The 22,609-nt window shown below is 36.5% G+C and overlaps 1 protein-coding gene across 3 annotated transcripts in view; it reads left to right on the top strand.

Moving 5' to 3' along the window:
• The window catches only part of LOC149533938 (ADP-ribosylation factor GTPase-activating protein AGD5-like), a 60,666-nt gene extending 51,228 nt beyond the window's left edge, over window positions 1-9,438 (top strand). The window contains exons 7-12 of one of the 3 annotated variants that reach the window (XR_016358131.1): window positions 7,544-7,748; window positions 7,859-8,085; window positions 8,176-8,463; window positions 8,592-8,650; window positions 8,810-9,147; window positions 9,269-9,438. Coding sequence is in view for 2 of the 3 variants with exons in the window: in XM_089807653.1 (XP_089663779.1) it covers window positions 7,544-7,748; window positions 7,859-8,085; window positions 8,176-8,463; window positions 8,592-8,650; window positions 8,810-8,993 (963 nt within the window). In the remaining variant the exon portion in view is untranslated. Of the gene's footprint in view, window positions 1-7,543; window positions 7,749-7,858; window positions 8,086-8,175; window positions 8,464-8,591; window positions 8,651-8,809 lie in introns of all 3 variants that reach the window. The other 2 variants (XM_089807654.1, XM_089807653.1) reach the window with 2 other exon arrangements.
• The last annotated feature ends 13,171 nt before the right edge of the window (window positions 9,439-22,609 follow it).

Genomic DNA, 22,609 nt, shown 5'->3' with positions numbered 1-22,609 from the left:
CATTGAATTTAAGGCTCAAGCATGCAGAATATCAATGCATAAAGAAGGTTGATGAAAGTATACTCAGCATAAAACATTCCATAATCCAGTAATCTAGATTAGAGATTTCAAAGGAGTTGCAAAGTTTTTAGTGTTAGTAGACTATTATTTTCAGAGCTATTTGTAGAAGTTTTTTTAGTGTTTCCAGTCTATTCACAAGATGTTTGACAGGGAAGTAGAAGAAATTCAAGCTTCAGACATGGAAGTTGTAGAAACTTCAGCTTCAAAGGGAGGAAAAACCAAACAGAAGAAACCTAATAGGTTTGTGGAAGAATGGATTAAGTTATTCTTGGAATCCTCAAATGCCATTTCTGCAGATGACCATGAGTTCAAGGACCCCTATATATTTTGTAGAGATGCTACATGTCGTTGGAGTCATTGGTTATGAGCTTTTCAGATATTTCTATCACAACAGAGCAGAGACGATATTTGTTTGCAATCCATGAAAGAAGAACTTGGCAAAGTTAATCTTTCCAGAGGTCTTTGTGGACGTTGATTTGGTAAGGCCCCTAATCAAATCATATAATCTGGCCACTAAATCTTTCCATAGGAGAGATGGAACCATTGTGTGCACATTGAACCACACCTCTTTTATTGAAGCATTTGGATTGGATGGTGCCATGTTGAACTAGTAGACCTGGTTGACCTACAAGGAAAATTTGACAGAAACACCAAAGCCTATAGAGAGAAGTCAATGCTACAACATATTCCCACGGACCTAAAGCAGGTGGGTGATTACCCCAAGAAGGTGGAAAAGGTGATGCCTTTGGACAAGTTCAAGAATAATTTTGTGAAAACTGTGTATGGTGTCCACAAGGTAGTTGGTAAAGATGGAACTGATGTGGTATATGGAGTAGAATTCATCATTGCCAGAGATGTGCAACACTCATACCATGGTGGGGAATATGACTATGTTGAGTATATTCTGGAGAGGATAAAGGAGAACATTGGACTGGCCTAGAATGGAGAAATGGAAAAGTTCAAATTCCATCATTACTCATTGCTGATGCATTGGATCCTGTACAAGAATGTGGGGTACATAAGCCCAGATTTCATTGATCATACTTCTGATGCCACTGGAGATTTGCTAGTTCAACTGTGGACACGGGTATGGGATAGCTCCTACAATTACTTTGATTTTGTATCTTTTTTCAATAATTTCAGCACTATCATAAAGAAAATGTTAGACCCGAGTTACTTTAGGGCACCTGAGGTTTTGAAGAGTCTTTTAAGACCAGCCCTGCTGGTTGAGAACAAAAGATTAGATCATAATTGGGGAGATGTTTTCCTATTTCCAACTTTTTCCTTGATGAGGGTTTATGGTTGTCCCGAATTCCCACATATATTGTCAAAATTCATTCCCCCTAGAGTAGCCATCATTGAATTCATGTGGCAATTGTTTATGGTAAACATGGAGTACCTAGGATCTGAGGTACATAGAGGTACATTCCTATGTAGGTGTTTTAAGGTGGAGGACTTTTCAATTGGAAAATAATCCCTCAACCAAATTCATTCATTCCTCCACCGCTACAATCTGTCAACTGGCCCTTATAGGATATATGATCCTGATAATTGGGTGAGGAACACCCTCAAGGAAATCAAAAACTATGTGCTGCCTAGTACCAAAGAGTTGCCCCATGAAGACCTCATTCCCAATATTGTTGTTGAAGGGGAGGCAGCTGATAAATTGTCAAAGTTTGATGATGTGCTGAGGGTAGAAAGGAAATTGAAGAGATTAGATACCAATTTCAAAGGATTTTACCTAGATATCCCCTACCCACAAAGGATAAGAAAGATGGTGGTTGACCATGCAGAAATTATAGCATAGATGCCAGTTGAACCACTTGGGGAGGAAGAGAGGGTGAATCCTGATAGCCCTGACCTTGATGTGATCTTAGAAATGGAAGAAGATGAGCCCTTTGAGGCACCATATGGGTCACCAAAGGAAATAAGAGGCAAAAGGTTGTCCACATCCCTGAAAAGGTTAAACAGAGAACATTGCAGATCTTGCCTGGTAAAAGTCAGTACTTTTCTGACTCAAGACAAAGTTATGTCCAAGATAGAGTCATTAGAGCTCAGAACACACTAATTCACTTGGAGCTAGCAGCAACAAGGTTGGATTACAGGATCATCCAAGCTCAACAACATATAGAAGATGATGAGTTCATCAAATCAGTTGAGTTCAAGAGCTTCTTGTATAAGATCAAACAGAGTGAACAGGTGTTAAAGATGAAACCAGGTGAGTAAGATGAGCAGAAGCAAGAATTGGTCCAAAAATTGCATGCCTATGATCCAGAAAGTGAAGTCATGACTCTTGAGGAGGCAAGGGATCCAGTGTAGAGGAGTGGGATGTTGTTAGTGCCTGATTGGGATTTGGAACAAGCATTTATGCTTGACCAAATCAGAAGACAAGAGAATGCCATCTCATATGAGGCATATGGTGTTGGTGGATTGCAGAGAGGATATGGTTTTAACATTGACACCAAGTCTCTAGCAGTATGGAGCATGGCTCCTCCAACAAACAAGCCCAAACTAATGGATGTGTAGAGCACAGATCGGGCAACATGATAGTATGGACATTACAAGGTACCTCAGGTACAATGATCTCCAAGGCTGTAAAACACTCTTCATCTATGAATGAGGCCAAAGTGGAGGAAATTGAAGCAAGGTTAGCCAAATCCTTCCATGACTACATTGATGTCAGGAAGCAATATGAGGATGAGCTCAGGAAGAGCCATGTTTACAAAGATAAAATTGAGGAGCTTGAGGCTAAGGTCCAAGGGTTGGAAGCTGAAGTTGCATCTTTCAGAGAGCAACTATCAAATATAGAGCAAAAGGCCACTGTAGAACAAAGCAAGGAACAGGGAATTTAGGAACAACCATCCAAGGTCATAGTAGAGGTAACTACATAGATAGATGAGCTGGGGGCAGAGGGTATAGAGCCTAGAAGGATGAGCATTGATGCTCCACCAACACAACAAGGTGATGAGGTGAGGACAATTGTCCTTAGAGGTATGATTGGCCATAGGGTTGAAACTCTAAAGAACATATGTCAACAGGCCCATACACTCTATGTTTCTTTACAAGGTGCTGAGCAACTATGCAATAAAGCACTTTCATGGCTGCCACCCACATTCAATATTTGGGGGCCATATATTCAATTCTTGGAGAGGCTTATTATGCTGATGGCTAAAAAGCCAGATTTGCCTGATAAGATCATTACAGTAAAGGAAGGCCTAGAAATGGTAAAGGAATTAATTGGCTTCTTTACTGGAAAATTACAAATAATGCAAGAGAAAATGAAAGTTTTATCTCAGGGAACTGAGCCGTGTATTCCACTGATTATGGACACAAAGAACAAGTTGAGGGATTGGCAGGAGTGGTCTGATTCATTTAATGCGATATTAACTCAAGAGACTATTGCAGCAATTTTTGAAGACAACAGTGATATCCCATTCAACAATTTAATTGACTCCTTGTTCATTGCTGAAATAGATTTAAATAAGTTTTGAGTGGAGTCTAAAGCCATAATAGATGCCAGGTGGACTAAAGTCACAAAGGACTTAGAAGAAGTTAAATCTACTGAGTGGCTCACCAAGAGGGAGATTTATGAATGGGAAGCGGTGGAGAGATTAAGGCTCTGCCAGCAGGGAGTAGTTGAAGAATTATTTGGCTAAAGGCAGCGAGAGATTAGGATAAGATGTACTGAGCAGCCCATCAAGGAAATAAATCTCTTAGAGATACGTGTATTAAATTAGAAACTTTTGAGGAAGTAAGAAGATAGTAGAAGACAAAAGAGATTAAAGTTTAAGCTCCTACAGTAAATTGCCACTTGCCGACTTTTCAACTACTTCCTATTTTTGGACCAAGTGCTGAAGAATGTTTTATATAACTTTTTGTACGTCTTACCACCTTTTTCTTCCATTGGGGTTTTGACATGTGTACCCCTCCCATCTGTAGCTTGTTGCAATCCTTTATAAGGATTTCTAGGATGTGGAGTAGAGGTTGGAAGTTTTGTAAAAATTTCAGTTCGGTCATTTACAGTCCATTCAGTTTTGTTTATTGTATGAATGCATTCAGTCTTGTAAACTTGAAGATACAGTGAATATGAATGCTCAAGTTGTCAAGTTCTGAGTTATATTTCAGGTCTATATCGGTATTGTATTCATTTTTAAAGGAAATTAATAAAAAAAGAAAGTTATGCACATCCGTAAATTTGAGTTTTGTCTCCTTGTATATTTGTGATCTTGGGATTGAATTGAACAATGTTCTTTCAGTTTAACGCAATTTAGATGAATTATATATTTCTTATTGATTGCTTTTGGTTCAATTAAGTAATTGCTTTCAGTAAGTGATAGGGTCTTGGGTATATGAGGAGGATATGATAAGAATGAGATTTGGAGTTCACTGTTGACAAATTTAATTGCAAGTCAATTGATTAGGTCTAAAGTTTTTGGTTTTGACTCTATATAACAATGGATAAGGCACTGATCAATTAATTGCAGTTGCAAGTTGATGGTTCATATGATTGCAAAATATCTATATCAATCAAAAATCAATTTTCCATTTGTGTAATGAAGAATCAAAGTTGCTGGTCAACACTTATTTGTGATAGTTTTCCTTTGGGTTATAACTAGCTATTGTAATTAAAGATTTTATTGCAAATCTAAGAAGAATTTGTGACCAATATCTGCTGTAAGGGATAGGTTTTAAAGAAGTATTAGTGAGCAAGTGTCTGAAGAAAAAATCAAAATAGCTAGTCACATTCATATCCCTGAGGTGCAACTGCCTTGGTCCTTTAGAGCCTAAAGTGCAGAGAGTCTAATGTACTCTGTTGAAGTTGGTTCAGAGCTGAGATTAATCTTGCTGATTATGGGACCTAGCTAGTCCTTAGGCTTGTTTTCATCTTTTGCATCCTGATATTGGGTTTAGAGCAACCTGGTAGTCCAAAAGCACCAACGAAATGGCGACTTTGTTGGGGAATTGTAAAAAGTGTGTTGTTATATGAGTTGTAATCTTCACTATTATTTATCCAGTGCCCTGTCTGCAGAGTAAAGTTGTATTACCCAGTGTTGCTAGTTTTCTGGTTGGCTCCGTTTTTGTCAGAAAGTTTCCCGTGATATTTTTAGTCTGAAAGGTCATTTTTAGTACTTTCCCTTTATAGGGTAGCAACTCAAGTCAAAGGTTTTTGTAGCTAGTGCAATATTTTTCAAAATTTTCTAACCAATGGCTGATAAGAAGAAAAATACCCAAGCGTTTGCAAAGGCTAACCCAGAAATACCCTTATATACTGAATTACCTCCTGGAGGTAGGAAGAACCAAAATAAAAAGAAAGTAGATCCTAATCCCACTTGGAAGCCTAGGGCTAGTGTGTCAACCCATTCACAATACCAACCTATGGTAGAAAAGAGTCATCTTCCTTGAGTTCTGAATCTGAAACTACTATACTATTGGGAGAAACATTCACCACCACATTTCAAGAAAAGAGAGTTTATCGTGACAAAAATGTATCTTCCTTAGGGAACATTCTTTGTAGACCAGATATGATGAATGAAGTGAGCCCTAGGTGAGGATATAGGGGTAATATCGATACTGGACTCATCCCAAACAAGGTCCTTACGAGGAAAGAAATCTCATAGATCTAGATGACCCAGTTGACTCAGAAGCCACTTCTGCTGACCCAGAAGATTTATTTTCAGAACTAGAAGTTCTTAGGAAAAGGGTTGCAGAAGAAGAGGCCAAATGCATTCGTTTGGAGAAAGAAAAGGAACAATTTACCTTGAACAAACTCATTGAGAGAGATAACTTGCTTAGGAGGATGGCGTCCTTGCAAGAGCAAAATAAAATACTAGAAGAGAAATCTTCCAAGCTGCACTCAGATGTTTTTGGAGATGATGTTTTAAAATCTAATGTCCTAGAGCAAGAGTGCCTTCTTAAAGAGGAGGGGCCTGTTATCTTACAAGTCCAACCCTATAGACCTATTGAACCTGAGGTTGTAGACTTGACTGTAAAACACCCTGATAAGGGGAAGCAGAAGGCTGTAGGGGTACAAATAAATGAGCCCCAAGTTCTTCCTAGTAAGTCTGCAAACCTTGCTATGTCTAGGCTTGACTTGGATTTAGAAAGGGCCAGAAAGGGGAAAGAGGATCTAGCTAAAGAACTTGAGAAAGATGAGAATGAAGCCCAAGCTGCTGAAACTAGAAGAAAAATTCAGTTTATCAAGACTAACTCTGCCTTGGCGTCCTGGCCAAACCAATCCTCACAAGTTGTCCCACCTATTCCTACTTGTGGACCTCTGCTAACTAGCCAAAACATATCACAAACAGCCCTTGCCTCATCCTCTACTACAGGTAGTCAAATACCTGTCACTCAACAAGTTCAACAGCCTTAGATTCCTATCCAAAACCAGGCATGAGAGAGAGAGAGAGAGAGAGAGAGAGAGAGAGTTTAATTTTACTGAGGTGATGCATGTTCCATGCGTACTTGCATACTTTGACCACCTCCTTAGAAATCTTTTTTACTTTCACTGGCTTTGTCGTACATATACATGGTTTTTGATTAATGTTGTGACTAGGAGGCACTTCACGTTTAAATCTTCACCACCTCCTTAGAAATCTTTTTTATTTTCACTGGCTTTGTCGTACATATCCATGGTTTTTGATTAATGTTGTGACTAGGAGGCACTTCACGTTTAAATCTTCAACAGAGATTTCTATATCATGGAGTTGAACTGAAGTTTCAAAGCTAACTTTCTTGAAAGCCTTGCCAAACCTGAGGCCAGGCAATCTGCACCATATTTTGAAAGGCCTGGGAGACCTTCACATTGAGCTACCTCGCTGAGAGAGAGAGAGAGAGAGAGAGAGAGAGAGAGAGAGAGAGAGAGAGAGAGAGAGAGAGAGAGAGAGAGAGAGAGAGAGAGAGAGAGGTTTATTTTCAATTTACTGAGGTGATGCATGTGGCTACTTTTACCACCTCCTTAGGAATCCTTTTTATTTTCCCCGACTTAATGGTTCATGTAATTTCACTTTTGATTAATGTTGTGAATGTTTGTAATTTGGTTGTCTAGGAGGCACTTCACATTTGAATTTTCAACATAGATTTCTAAATCATGGAGGTGTACTAAAATTGATGTTCCAAGCTTTCAATAATGCCTTTTTATATGTTAATCTTCCTTTTGAAAGTTCCGTTACCTATATTGCTTTTGGTATAGAAGCATCTCTATTACACCAGTAGCCCATCGTTCTGTTCAGGAAAAATAGTTGTAAGTTTATTATGTGCAATCTTTAGAGATATACTCCAGAAATGCCCAAATTTAATATTGTCATTGGTACATTACAAACTTCTATTCTCATAACTGGTACATGTACATACATTTTGGTCCTTATGTACCTGGCTACACAGGTCGGTGCAAAGCTGGTTTACAGTGTTTGGTAGCTTTCCTGTTCATTTTAATTCTATTGGTAAAATTTGTTTCTTTCCTTCAGTTGATTTCATGTTCTTGTAGGAGGCATCAAAAGGTACTGCTATACCAGCCATTGCACCTCCTAAGAAATTATCACCAGCAGTGCAGTCCACATCTGTGACTTTGTCCCATAAGGTTGAATTGGCTACAGACCTTTTTGATCTCCTGACCATTCAAGAACCTACGCAAAGTGTTGATGATTCACCTTCTCAAGTTGACGATGATAGTTCCTGGGCTGCATTTCAGTGTAAGAACTTGATTCTGTAGTTGTTTATATTTGTTGTACTTGATGGATTTTGAAGCAGTAAAGTAATGCCCATTATGTTATATAATACATTTGAACCTCCACCTTTGCAGCTGCAGAAGTTCTAGATGCAACAAAGAAATGTGATGCAACAAAAGCTTCTGGTTCTAAGAATGATGTCATGAAAGGATTGGAGGATCTGTTCAAACCATCTCAACCTGTACATGATAGCCTGACCCAGCCTCAGTCTGAAACTCTTCCACAACCAAAAACTCAATCGCAGTCACAACATCAGCTCCCAACAGATGCGAAGAAAGATATCATGAGCCTTTTCGAAAAGGTGATCTTTGTCTTTGAGCTAATTTTTGGTGTACCATCATCTTGTTTCTATGACACAGCTTTAAAGTTCGTTGCTCTCCTTTCCATGCAGTCAACGATGTCTTCGCCATATGCATTACAGCAGCAACAGATGGCAGCATATCTGGTTCAGCAGCAGTCCATGCTGATGGCTGCCAATGCACCGCCTGGTAATCAAGCATCTTTGTTCCAGACTCAACATCAGCAGCTACTGAATAATAATACTACAGTACCAGTAAATAGTTTAGGAGTGAACACTGGGCAAGCTTGGAATGATACCAATTCACAATTTCCAGGAATGACTGTTCCTGGAATAGCAAATAGTTTGGCAACACAGAATGGACTCCAAGCATCTTCTCAGGTAAACAAATAGCCTTCCACTTGCTTGAATAATATTTTCTTATATTCAGGTTAACAATCGAGTTCTGAAATTTCCAAGTGCTCAAGGCTTTATTGATGCAACCTGAAATCTAAGATATTACATTGCAGGCAGGTGGCTTTGTACAATCAAGCTTGTTGCCACCTCAAGTCTCTACAGGAACTTCAGGGTACAGTTGTTTGATTCATTTCATCCCCATCTTTGAATTTGCCTGGACTTGTTTGCTTATATAATTGTGCTATCAATTAAGATACCTCGGTTTTGGGTAAACTCTTGTTGCTACAATTTCTTCTTGTTATTAACGTACAGAGATCTATCATTCTTACAGCTTGTATAAGGAGGGAATTCCCAGCATGTACAGTCCTGAATCTTCCATTAATGTCCTGGCTTCAAGCTTGTCAGGGCAGGCAAATCGAAGACCCAACCCAGTTTCCTCAGAGGCTTCGAATTCTTCCTCAGGAGCTAATTACGACTTTTCTTCTCTAGTGGCTGGGGTGTTATCAAAACAGTAATTGGATTTCTTTTATTGAGCGATCCTTGAAGAATCAAGAATGATATTCCTTGTGATGTGGATACAGTCAAGAAATCAGGCCCAAGATTTTTTTCAGGCAGCAGAAGTAATTCGGTTGAGGTGGATTTCTATTCAATTACAATGATTGGGTTTATGTAAGTGTCTATTGTTTAGGATAGATACTGCTCAATGTCGGCCTTGTATCAATTCTATCCATTGAGTTCATAAGCTGCAATTCAATTATATAATAATAGCGATCTTTTCTTCCCATAACAGGCATAGGCCCAGTTACCATCTCTGACGACAAGCATGGGCTATGTCTTAGCAGAAAAGAGTGCTAAAGCTTGTGACATGCCAGTTCTGTTGATTGTATTTGCTTCTTACTCACACTGTGCTGTTTTGTTCAAAGAGCAATGTGAGAAAATTAAAAATGTTATATTTGTTTATGTTACAAATGTTATTTTGTTTATGTTCAGTTGATTAGGCTACGTGCAATTAATTAGTCCATTAATTAATTGCTTGACAAATAGTTATTGGTAGTATTTTACTTGGTTTCCAAGGCCTGCCAGAAAAGTGGGGGGCAAAACTCAAATTCTTTTTCAGATATATTTGCAAATGGTATATTATCTATTCATCTACACTTTTATGGTTATGCTACCTAGTGCTCTTATCTTGTAGGAAAATCTTGTAGAGCTTTGACAATTTCAAAATTAGTATTCAAGGGGTTTTGTTTAATGGCCTTGAAAGTTAGAAGCATGAACTGGGTATAAAACTGAAGTCGTTGCATCTGCTTAATCTTATGTTCTTGTGATTTAATCTTCTAATTTATTGTGAAGCCAAAGATGTTATACTTCTACCATTTTGCTGTTGGATTAATAGTTCTTGATCTTGTTGGTCCAACAAACTTCCAAAGAGAAGGTTTGCAAGGTCCCATATGTATCTTTATGTTGAGAACCGGAGACTAGCATAATTAGCATAATGATGTTTCAAAATTACAGTACTTGTATAATTGAGACTAGTTGCAATTAGCACCAAATTGTAGCAACCTTACTAAAGTATGAAGAAAAGAGAACATAGTGATGAGCTTGTTCAATCATGAGTTGTTTTGTTTGTAATTCAGGTAAGTTCGCTTTAGTATTTTATAGCTATAACCTCAACATGGTTTGGTATTCTGTTCAATAACTATCATTGCAGATAGGGTGACAGTTGTCACTGGGTTCGTAGGACAGATAAATGGTCCAGGATATGACTTTTGTGAATGGCTTCACAGAGGGTTATTGCATGCCTGGTTTGTTGAGGGCTTGAACGATAGGGCCATACTGAGAATATTGGAGGCGTGTAGGCCACAAGTTCTAGACTTTAAAATCCTTAAAAGTTTTACGAGAGTTGTATGAAACAAAGTAATTGAAAAGTACAGAGATTTGAATCAATACCATAGAGGCTACATACATGCTACTGTGGGAGGTTTGTCCTAAGTAGACATGCTATTAGGGTTATGCTCTTTACGAATACAAGAGATGGTGGTGGGGAGGACAACTTTTCAACCTATGATGCCACAGATGGCTGGATACTCTAGATTTGGAACCTTCTCAGGTCGACAGTTGGGGAGATTTCAATGATGAATCTGATCCATTACAAAGTACAGAGATTTGAATCAATATCATAGAGGCTACATATATGCTACTGTGGGAGGTTTTTCCTAAGTAGACATGCTATTAGGGTTATGCTCTTTACCTAAGTAGACAAAGTAATTGAAAAGTACAGAGATTTGAATCAATATCATAGAGGCTACATACATGCTACTGTGGGAGGTTTGTCCTAAGTAGACATGCTATTAGGGTTATGCTCTTTACGAATACAAGAGATGGTGGTGGGGAGGGCAACTCCTCAATCTATGATACTACAGATGGCTGGACACTCTAGATTTGGAACCTTCTCAGGTCGACAGTTGGGAAGATTTCAATGATAAATCTGATCCTCTGTTGCCGTCTGGGACTGCTCTGGTGGGGGAAGGGCTTCCTCCTTTCACGAGTCTTGGGCCTTTTGTTTTTCTTTTGGTTTAAAGTTCACTAGGGCTGTGCCCAATTGATGGTTTTGGTTTTGGGGTTAGCCCTAGTTGGTTTAGAGTTAGCCCTAGTTGGTTCGGAGTTGATGATTCCTCTCAACCATCATTTTGACTCGACTATTAGTTATATACTTTTTCTTTTCAAGTTAATGAAATTGGTGCGGTAGTCTAATCCAGAAAATTAGTTTTAAGTTGTAAGAATCAAACCACCAAACATAATGAGGCAAAGATGTGAAGCAATTGTTGGTGGGATTATTTGTTCATATTTCAATGGCTAACACTAATTTAGATAGTTGATTATGAATGCAATCTTCAAAGTTAACATAGTGACAAAAATGCGATGTGACCTATTTGAATAGGTAATAAGCCCAAGCCTTGAGTATTTATTATTATTATTATTTGCTAAGAGTATTTATGATTATGTGTTAAGCTTGAGTAAACTCAAACATTATGTTATAGGCTCTTGCATTATATGTTACTTTCCAATAGCATAGAAATATTGTTTGTAATAATGAAATTAATTTGAGAGTACATGATGGACGTGTAAAATTTATCTATTATTATTAGGGGTCTGCAAAGTTGTGCTTCATGGAGAATGCTATAGACTTACATATGCAACCTGAGTGGTAGAAGTCAACGGAGCTCAAGGAGGGTTTACATTTGAATTTTGGAGGCCACCCTTTTGGAGCAGGATGTGAGAATTTTAATAATAGTATTTTGAGGCTTTATGTGATGTTCCCAAATTAATTAAAAAATAATCGATGAATAAAATGATTCTAAAATTTAATATTAATATTGTGAAGGACTTTTTAAATTAATTAATTAAACTATTAAAAAGGGGAATAAAATGTTTAAATAACAAAGTAACGTTGATTTGGTTTGGTTCATTAGATGTATTTATAATCTTCTAAACACTTTTTAGAGTAGGACAACGGGGTCAACCATCAATCAATAATCTATTTCGTTTTGTATCTGCAATTCCAGTTGGAATTGGGAGTATTGGTTTGCGATATTGGAGGTGCAACATTCTCCTTGGTCTACCATATCACGCTGTTAATTCCTTCATTCGTACTACCATTCTATCGATTTTGTTTTAGAGTAGTTAGCGATCATTTTAGGTATCGATGTGTCTGATTTCATATTATATTACAATTGACATCTTGTTCCACCAGGACAGTCTACTAAATCTCGGGAGTTGATTCCTTGTATGCTCCCAGTGGTTCAAATTGGGAGCTGCGTGTATGCTTGGTTGAGATCATGTATAAACGAAGACGAGCACTGTTCATTTTGTTGCGATTCAAGTTGAGAATCGGGATTCCATCGAAACCAACATGGCAAAATAGAAGGATGAACATCTGGGAAGATTACTCACTGACGGAGATATCTGTCAGAGAAGCATTCTTTGTGGGTTAAATAGCAGAAGATATTTGATCAATCTTTTGATCTGATATCTGCATATTTGATTATCCAATACACCCAATTCTTGCATATATATAAACCAAAAGCCATCACAAGCATTTGCTTGGGATTGGTCTCTGTAGCATCCATGGAGAAGAGGATTGGGGTTGGGGTCCATAGCAGAGGGACAAGATATTATTTGTCTCATAGAAACACACGGACATGATGGATGTAGGATTCCAGATTTCGAAGGGTACAATAAAATCTCCGTGTGGAATGAAGAAACAAAGACAGGTAAAAGTCATGGAGAGATTACTATCTTGATAAAAGATACGTGGAACAAAATTATAAAATTGGAGAAAAAGGGTCCAAATAAACAATTTATATGGCTGAAGATTGAAGATGATGAGGAGATCACATGGCTAGCAGCGTGCTATTTTGCACCAAAAAGTTTTAAATTCTACAAAAAGAGACATCTAGACAACAAAGATCTATTTGCAGCTTTAAAAAAAGATGTGCTTTCCTTTAATCAAATTGGTAACACAAACCTTCTAGGAGATTTTAATGCTAGGACAACGAGTAATCAGGCTATTCAGCTGGGCAATGATCTAATAGAGGACAGTAACCCCTTGTGGCTAAAAGAAGATGATGACAATATCAACAAACGGATTGCACAAGTTGAAAAAAGTGGTGTGTCTCACTTTGGGGTTGAACTCTTAGGACTACGTAGCCTCCACAGGCTAGTTGTGTGTAATGGTATGAAGATGTGGCCTAAATCAAAGAAATTTACTTGCAAAATGCATAACGGACAAAGTGTGGTAGACTACCTTTGCAATCAATCATCACCAAAGTAGTTGTTTTCATAATTAAACAATGTCCCATAGAACTAAATTCAGAGCATATGCCTCTCTGTATTAAATACAATATGAAGGTCAAAAGATTGAAAAGCAATTAGGTTCTAGATGCAAGCATAAAAGGACACGGAGGGAAAGATTCTTATGAACAACGATAATAAAAAGATATTTTGCAAAACTCTTGAACAACAGCTCCAAATGTATCATGACATCATGCATATCAAGGAAAACAGTGATAAGAAAAGTCACATCAATAACAATTTTCTAATCCTACTAATTAAGTAAGCACTAAAGGGTTGCAAGAGAACAAGGATAAAGAAGAGCATCTCAAACACCTTCCCGGCTAATCCATGATATGACGAAGAATGCAAGGCTGCAAAAAGGAAATGTAAAGTGAAAAATGAAAACAAAACAATCATAAGAGAGTACAAGCAGTTGATCAAATTCAAAAAAGAAAAATATTTTATTAATCAAAGGAAGGAGTTAATCATGTTAGGAAAACACAACCCTAAAGATTTTTTGGAGGAAGTTACAACAAGCTAGGAAATAGGTTGAAAATAAAATTATGGATTCTCAATGGTTAGAGTATGCAAAGACTCTTTATGAGAGACCAGAGGAGTTTCACTTCCCACAACCACCAATTCGGATGAACTTTTTTTCTAATGAAGATGTTACTCCAGGGATAAAGAGATTAGCAAGTGGAAAAGCTCAAGATATTGATGGGCTGCAGACTGAATTTCTAAAGTGGGGGACAAATTTGTTGACTCCACACATCGGGAGCATTTTTGACATGGTCATGCAAGGCTGCTTTTCCACGGAGTGGACCACCAGTGTTGTTATTCCTCTCCATAAAAGTGGGGATGTCAACAACCCTTCCAACTACCACACCATCGTGATAAACCCACTATTAAGAAAACTGTACGGGAGTATGGTAGAGCAAAGAATTAGTGGATGGGCGAAAAAAGAAGGGAAATTAGCTATGGGATAGGTGGGTTTAAGACCAAAACGTTCCACCATTGATCACTGTATTACTCTAAGGTTCCTCATAGAAAAAACATGGGATAAACAGGGGGACGAGACTTTTTGCTACTTTGTTGACTTTAAGAAAGCTTTCGACATTGTCCCTAGGGATAAGTTATGGAATAGGATGGAAGAATTAGAGGTCCCAACAGAATATAGAGTTGCTATCTATAAACTTTATGAACAGGTTAAAGTGAAAATCAGAACCAAAATGGGCATGTTAGAATGCTTTGGCAGTACATAGGGGTCAAACAGGGATGCCCATTGTCACCTACCTTGTTTGGCCTCTATATTGACAAGTTAGAGGAGTGGCTGAACAAAGCCAATGGAGAGGGAATTCAGTTGGCTAATTATGTGATCAGATTGCTTTTATATGCTGATGACCTCATTCTCGTTGCTAAAACAACACAAGGGCTGAGAGAACATTTGAAGAACTTAGAAACCTTTTGCACGGAGGTAGGGATGTAGGTCAACACTTGTAAGACCAAGATCATGGTCTTCTCCTTGAGGAAGAGAAAACAACAAAGCACTTTCATATTTAATGAAAAAGCACTAGAAATTGTAGAAGAATACAAGTATTTGGGGATAGATTTTCATTACCGGCTCAGTTGGGAAACATGTAGATCAAAAAGGATACAAGGGGGATGAAAGACATCTTATCTTTTTCAAAATAGGTGTAGGACAACAGAGTTATGAGACTGGAAGACTAAGAAAACCCTCTTTGGGTCACTGGTGATACCACTTATTTTATATGGCAACGAGGTATGGGGGAGCAGCGTATCAAATCATAAGTGACGACAAATTGAAAGAATTCAAAAATATTTCATTACAACTAATCTCAGAATCAAATCCACAGTCCCATATGAGATTATTTTAGCGGAGGCGAGCATGTTCTCGGTGGAGGCCTCAACGATTGTTAGACTGCTGAGCTATCTAAAGAAGGTGAGTAAAATGGATGCACATCGCTGGCCTAGTAGGGTGGTTGACGAAGAACTAGCTTGTCGGAAGAAGACATGGAAGAAACAAAATGATAAATGGTTCAATAAGTGGAACATTGACTACCAAGAATGCTTGCAAAACAATTCTGAAATAAAAAAGTGGGTGGCGAGAAAATTTAGATCTATCATGTGGGCAAATCAGTTAGGTAGAAAAAAAGCCTATTATGTCAAAGAATTTAATCCCACATGCAAAAATGGTGACAGAGAATATTTAGGAGCAGAGATCAAAGGAAAGGCAAGAATCCTAATCGCTTAATTGAGATCTGGTTCCCACCGTTTGAGATGTGAAATTGATAGATGGAAGGTCCCTAAGGAAGAGTGGGAGGATAGAATTTGTAGATTTTGCAACGAGGGTGTGGTGGAAATAGAGTGGTACTATTTGAAGGATTGTATGGCATACAAAGACATTCATAGCCAACACAAAGAAATGTTAAAAGTGAACAACATAAAAGACCTTTTCGAAGGACCAAGACTCCTCAAGGGGGCCATTTTACTTATGCAAATTCACAACAAAAGAGACAGGCTGGATAAATCACATCAAATTGACTAGGAGTTCTATGCGGGTCCCTTATATAGCCTCGTGGGCGTCATTAAAAATCTTTCATTCATTCATTCATTCATTCAATCATTTATGATAGAACTTGAAGAGATGATTGGGCTGAGGAGATTTGGTACTACATTTGTAGTAGTGACTTGTGTAGAGTAAAAAAGTTGACCTTTAATTTTGACAAACTTTGGGGCCTAGTCGAAGGATATTTTTGCAGGCTGTCTTGAATCTTCATAGTTGAAGAATCTGAAGTTGGAACTGCAAATGGGCAATAGCATATGTATGCTTGAGGAGCTCTATCTAGTCAAGTGATGATATCATTTGTGCTGCACCACATGGATGCATTGTTAATGGATCAAGTGCTCCCATTTAACATTCTTGATTTGGCGATCGCATGGTAATTTTCCATCAATTATTAGTCCCTTCTTTTTAAAAGGTAGAGCATTGTTTTCATGTGAAATATAAACTATTAATTGTGCTCTCAGATTTGACCAACCATAGAGAAAATAAAGATATGCTATGGTTTATAGTATTTTAATGACATTTATTTCTATTTTATATAATTTTTTCGTGCTTTCTTATCTGTCGGTTGTCATTTTTCCAATGGTTTTATTATTGAAAAAAAGGGAGAGATAAATCAAGAAAGGGACACAAGCGACGACATTGTGAGGGAGCTAGTTGGCAAGTTACAAGCGACGACATTTATTCTTCTTATTAATGTTATTAATGGATGTTGCAATGAAAGCTGCACGCAAATGCATTTTTAAGGGTCACAATAAAACGGTGTGAATAAGTTTAAGTCGGCATTGAACATTGGAGAGCAGAGGCTAGAGATCTGTGGAGTTTGGAAGCTTTTGTTGTTGTCTTCTCTGGAAACTGGGACATCTATGTTTGTGGGAGTCAGAAGCGAGGACATTGGTTTGGTGTACATTTTCTAACTTGCCTTCCTTTTTAGCTTTTTTTTTGGGTGCAAATTTCCTTGTCCTGTGCATAATTGGGTTGTCTTTTGTTTTGTTGAAACCCTCGACTTGCAGACTTTGGTACCAGGGCAGAGGGAGCGTTGGACAATAAAAAAGAAATGCATCAAGATTTTTGAACGGGCCACCGTCTAGGGATATTGATTTCAAGGTAATTCTCTTTTTATGGAAAGAACAAAATATATGAATTTATAGGACAGAGTTGTTGCATACATGACCCAATCTTGCTGTCTGTAATTCGTCGATCCCCACAATATGGTTTATGGGCTTTTTCTTTCGCTGTGGCTTCCGTAGGTTTCATCTTCTTAGTCATGAATTCCATTTTAAAATTCATCGAAGTTACTGAGTTAGTGTCAACTGAAAAAAGAGGAAAAAAAGAGGTCGTCAGCAGCTGCTGTTTGCTTGTCTCGATTTTTTTGTCTTCCACGTTCTGTTTGTTCTCATTGTAGATTATGAATTTTGTTTTCTATGGAAAGAATAGGGTATATGAATTTATAGGGTATAGTTAAAATTTATCCAATGTCTTTACCATAAATTTGGTTTATAGTTGGGTTCTTAGATGTGTATTTTGTACCAAATATAATGGTAGAGCCAGGCCTTCGACATTTGTAACATTTTTCCTCACAATTTTGTTTTAGTCATATTTGGCACTCGTGCTATGAATTTTAGGTAAGCTGTCTATCTGGTTTGAAGTCATAAAAGTTAGGGCTCCATTGCATTATTTTGGATATGTTCATTCTACTTTTTTAATTACAGACATTACAACTTTCATTGAGATACTAAGGGTGGTGTTTTTTATGTGAGTTCAATTTTAAACCATCTCATATGGGTTTGGTTTGACATTATTTTGGTCTTACACATCTTATCTTATATTTGTGATTGCCAATTTCAAAGGCTATCAAGATGGTTATGGCAGCTTTAGGACAAAGGGTTTGGTTTTTGTGAGCCTACGATGCTTTCTGTCCATTCTGTTTGTTCTCATTCTAAATTATGAATTCTGTTTAAATGGAAAGAACAGGGTATATGAATTTATATGACATAGTAAAAATTTTTCACGTGTCTTGCCATAAATTTGGTTTATAGTTGTTGGGTTTGTAGATGTGTATTCTCTACCGCCTATAATGGTAGAGCCAGGGGTTTTGCATTGGTAGCATTTTTCTTGGCAATTTGTTTTAATGGTATTTGGCACTCACGCTATGAATTTTAGGTAAGCTGTCTGTCTAGTCTAAATTCAGAAAAGGTAGGCCTCGATTGCCTTATTTTGGATATATTCATTCTACTTTTTTAATTACAGACATTACAGATTTCATTGAGATACTAGAGGTGGTGTTTATTATGTGAGTTGAATTTTAAACCATCTTGTATGAGTTTGGTTTGACATTATTTTGGTCTTGTATATCTTACCTTATATTTGTGATTGCCAATTTCAAATGCTGTCAAGATGGTTATGGCGGCTTTAGGACAAAGGATGTTGAGATAATGGGTGTTGCACACATTGCATAATATTGTTATTTTATTATTTTATTTTATTATGTAATGTTGTACCTAGATGGGCGTGCAACATGTAAAGATTCCCATGAAATATTTTTGATGAGTTGTATTGTAACATTGTGATAATATTTTATGTAATTATTTAATATTGGGGAAAAGAATTAAATGCCCAATATTAAATGGGGGGTCAGTGGGTTAGGTAGCACATGATTTTAGCACATGGTTTATGTAATACCACTTGGTGGTTTTGTGGGACTTGCTACTATATAAGCAGCCACAAGGGTAGTTGTTATAGAGAGAGAGAAAGAGTGACAAGGAGAAGACAAAAGGCAAGAGTCGAGCGGGACAAGGCTTGACAGGTTAGCCAAGGGAGCATTTGTGAAGGTTGAAAGCATGGCATGGGATGTGTGGATTCATGCTTGTTCATATAGTTTGCTCGGTTGTGGCTATGAACATGAAGGCTTCCATGGTTGTATGGCAATGATATTTTTGCTGAATAATACATGATGATGGATGCTTTTGGAGGCTGGGTTTTTCCCTCAATGAGGGTTTCCCAGGGTATATCTTGTGTCACAATTTTGTGGGTATGTTAACTATTCTCTTGCATGTGAATTTTAATTCCGTGTTTATTTCAGATCTATTATGGGTTATATGGAAATGGTTATATTCTTTGTTGCCAAGTTTCCTTACAAAGGATGTGGTTTTTTGTGAGTCTGGGATGCTTTCTGTCCATTGCCTTTCGCTTGTGAAATCATTTAATGGTAATAATCTAAATTTAAATATTTCATTAAAATCTCAGCCATAATTTCATATAGCAGTGACAAGTATAACACAGAAAACATCTGTAGCTCATTACACTTGTGGCTAGTCATGGAAATCCTCAAATTCCTATGATCTCTATAGGTGATGTTTTAGTTACTGCTCCCTTCAAAAAATACCCTTGGCACACCTTAAACATCAGCTCCATTATTTTATTTCAATATGGTTCTTGCAACAGTAGGATCTAGAAAGATATAGCAACACATTACAAAGATATCAACCTTGTGATTCATGGCATTCAAGACGCTGACCACTTGAACTCTGCAATCTGTTTCCATGATAGTTAGAAATTACTAATTAGCAGCCAGGCTCATTTTATGTGCTGGGTTTCAACCTATTTCAAGTCTCACACAGAAAAGATCTCTGGAGAAATAAGATATTAGCCAACATCCATGCAAATGTCCTTTTAGATGAAATAACTCAAGAAATATGATTATATTTGATATGCTTTGAACTAACATAAATTTGATCTGATTGTAGGATGTAGTTCTAAACTTAGTCCACGACCAAAAATAAGAGGGAGTTTTAATCCAATCCTAATATTTGACCCTTCAATTGAGATTCAAATAATGCCATTTAAGAAGGAAAGGTATAAGGGGTCGTCAACATTTCGTTTATTAATCCGAAATAGACTTCCATGACACCTGTTCCCTTATATCAAAATGTGGATACTGTTTTAATATTGTTATATGAATGTTGACATATCAGATAGAGAGAGGTTAATAACTTTAATACCATGAAATCGTTTTACCCCTTCAATATTTACCATGTATTCCCTTATATTCTAACTATTGAAATTATGATATATGTTAGTCTGGGTAAGAAATTTAGAGTCTTAATATTTGGTAGCAATATCAATTATAGTCTTTAGTTGGGTTGATGAACATGAACCTACAGGTGTTTTCTGAAAACTGAAATTTACATTACAGTGTTCAAGAGTTTTGTTGTTGTTGCGAAGTTGATAGGCCTTTTCAATGTACATTTCATTGATGTCTATTCTTTCTCATTTTCCCTTGGAGTGACTACTGATAGAAGCTCCTTAACCAATCATATATCTACCATCTTTTCTACTAAAATTGCAATCGTATATCTACTATGTCTTCTATTAAAATTGCATTGAGTGGGCTCTATGGCTATTTCTTTGTTAGCCTTCTCCACTTTCAAGAATGTCAAATATAAATGAGGTTAACACTAGAATTGCAGATGCATGTAGCATGACACTGTTCTAACAATAAATAGCAATTTCTCAAATCAAATCTCTTGAATACCTCCCATGAAAGAGCATGAAATGTAGTAATTCCTTAATCATGTTAAACATGAATTCTACATAAAATATAAGGTGTTTCTTCCACAAAATTGAAAAGGCCTTTGCTGTTCCTATGTTTATTCATAACCTTGCAACTGCTTCCCACAGCTAGAATCACATGTTTCCCTCTCCAAGTCAACGATAAAGGATATGTGGTACACTATGTCTACTAAATAAGAGTTCAAATTCCTGGTCAAAATAGTTCATTGCAAAGGTTTTGTATTGAAAAATCATCTCCCTTAGCTTGGTTTGTTTGTCAATGCTTCTTCTCCCATTCCCCCATCAAATATGAAGAATCAATTTGTAAAATCCCAAAGGTCATTCTAATGAATGAACAAAGTCCCACTCTTATTCAACTTTCTGACTCCTCTTATTTAGGCATCACCATTTAGAAAATTGAGAGTAAGTTATTCTCATCTGCCCATGCAATGTAAAGTGATTAATCATACTTTTATAAAATTTATCTATATTGCTAGCAATATCTGTTGTAAATTTATAAATAAAGTCATTATATATCTTTTTATCTAATTGATTATAATAAGGAGGAAATACACATAACATTGAATCAATATATTTTATTTTCATTCTAAGAATTTAAAATGGTTATATTTTAATTTTACTAGAAATGATTTATAAATGTCAAAAATAATTCTAACCTACTTCTTACAAAGTACTATGATATATAAAGAATTATTTGATATTTTATTCAAAATAAATTATTAGTAACATATTTAAGAGTAATGTTAAAAAAAAAACATAAATAAAAATAATATTTTAAATTTATAGAAATTCAAATATCCTTACATTAATCTAAATTTCAATTTGTCTTTTTACTTTTTGTTGTTTTTATTGTTCCAATTGTTGTTGGAATTCATTTTAACATAGTACATGAACAAACTCTTTTTGTATGGACCTTAACACGAGATACAAAGATCTAAAATCTAAAAGGGAATAAGTGTATGGCTATGTACAAAGCTAGGTGTTATAGAGGAAAATCATGTAGGGAAATTTATGCATCCAATTGAATGGTGCACTCAACACTCATTGCATTTAAGTGATGCTCACACAAGTTGACCACTCGAAAAGTCACCCATCCTAGTACTATTTCAACTATAACACATTGAACTATGATTTTTCTCAATAATTAAACCCACCCTACTACAAAACCATTTATTAACATACCAAGTCAATCCTTGTGATTACTGACACTTTCTAAATTAAAATTTACCTCACATAACTTCCACCACACTGCCCTGTTGCCTATCAAAAGTGCCCTGCCTTGCATTAGTAATACTTTTGAGTTTAGAGAAATGTATCCATTCCAATAGTTTAAATGCTCATCAAAAGTGCACTTCCTTGCATTAGTAATATTGTTGAGTTTAGAGAAATGTATCCATTCCAATAGTTTAGATGTTCACGTCCTTGAATTCACAGATATGACAAGACTTCCATCAACCTACTTAATTAAAAGAATGATTTCAAACAATAATCTTTGACTTCTCTTTTGATTTCTAACATTATGTCATTATTCCGAAGAAGGTGAGAGGCCATACAATAATTTGAGTGTCAAGGGGAATGTGTAGTATAAATGAGGAGTTGTTGCAAATTGCTTCCCATGCCGTCAAAATACTTGACTCAAAAATCAATATACATTTGTGGATAAACTCGTGTATGGAAAAAATAAATACTACTTGTTCTAATAATTTAGCCAATAGGCTATTTGTGGGAGTTTTGCTCCCTAAAAAATAAAATTTCACCGGAAAAGTTGTAAGACCTTCCTATTATTTTTATTTCCTAATCATATATTTAGATTTTATTTCATATCTATGTTTTTTATTTTCAACTCCATTTAGCTAATAAGTTTCTAACTCAAATGTAAACATCATCTTGTAAGATTAGTAAGTTTCTAATTTGAATGTAAAAATCATACAATTGAAAAAAAGTATTCTAAAAAAATTATTCTCCCTCTTAAGCTACTTTTTTCTTCTTCTATTTATCATGCTCAACATGTAAAACATTCTTCTTTTAGTTGTGATATTTTTTTGTTAGATGTTTTGTGAATAGGCATTTGTGGAAACCATCTTTTTCCTTCAAAATTTATTTTTAACATAGGTGTTGGTATGTTTTTCTGAATTTCATGGA

This window comes from Cupressus sempervirens, chromosome 10 (genome assembly GCF_028749045.1).
Source record: "Cupressus sempervirens isolate cs-2001-9-10 chromosome 10, ASM2874904v1, whole genome shotgun sequence".
Lineage (NCBI taxonomy): Eukaryota > Viridiplantae > Streptophyta > Pinopsida > Cupressales > Cupressaceae > Cupressus > Cupressus sempervirens.
This window is presented reverse-complemented; position numbering and strand designations above follow the sequence as displayed.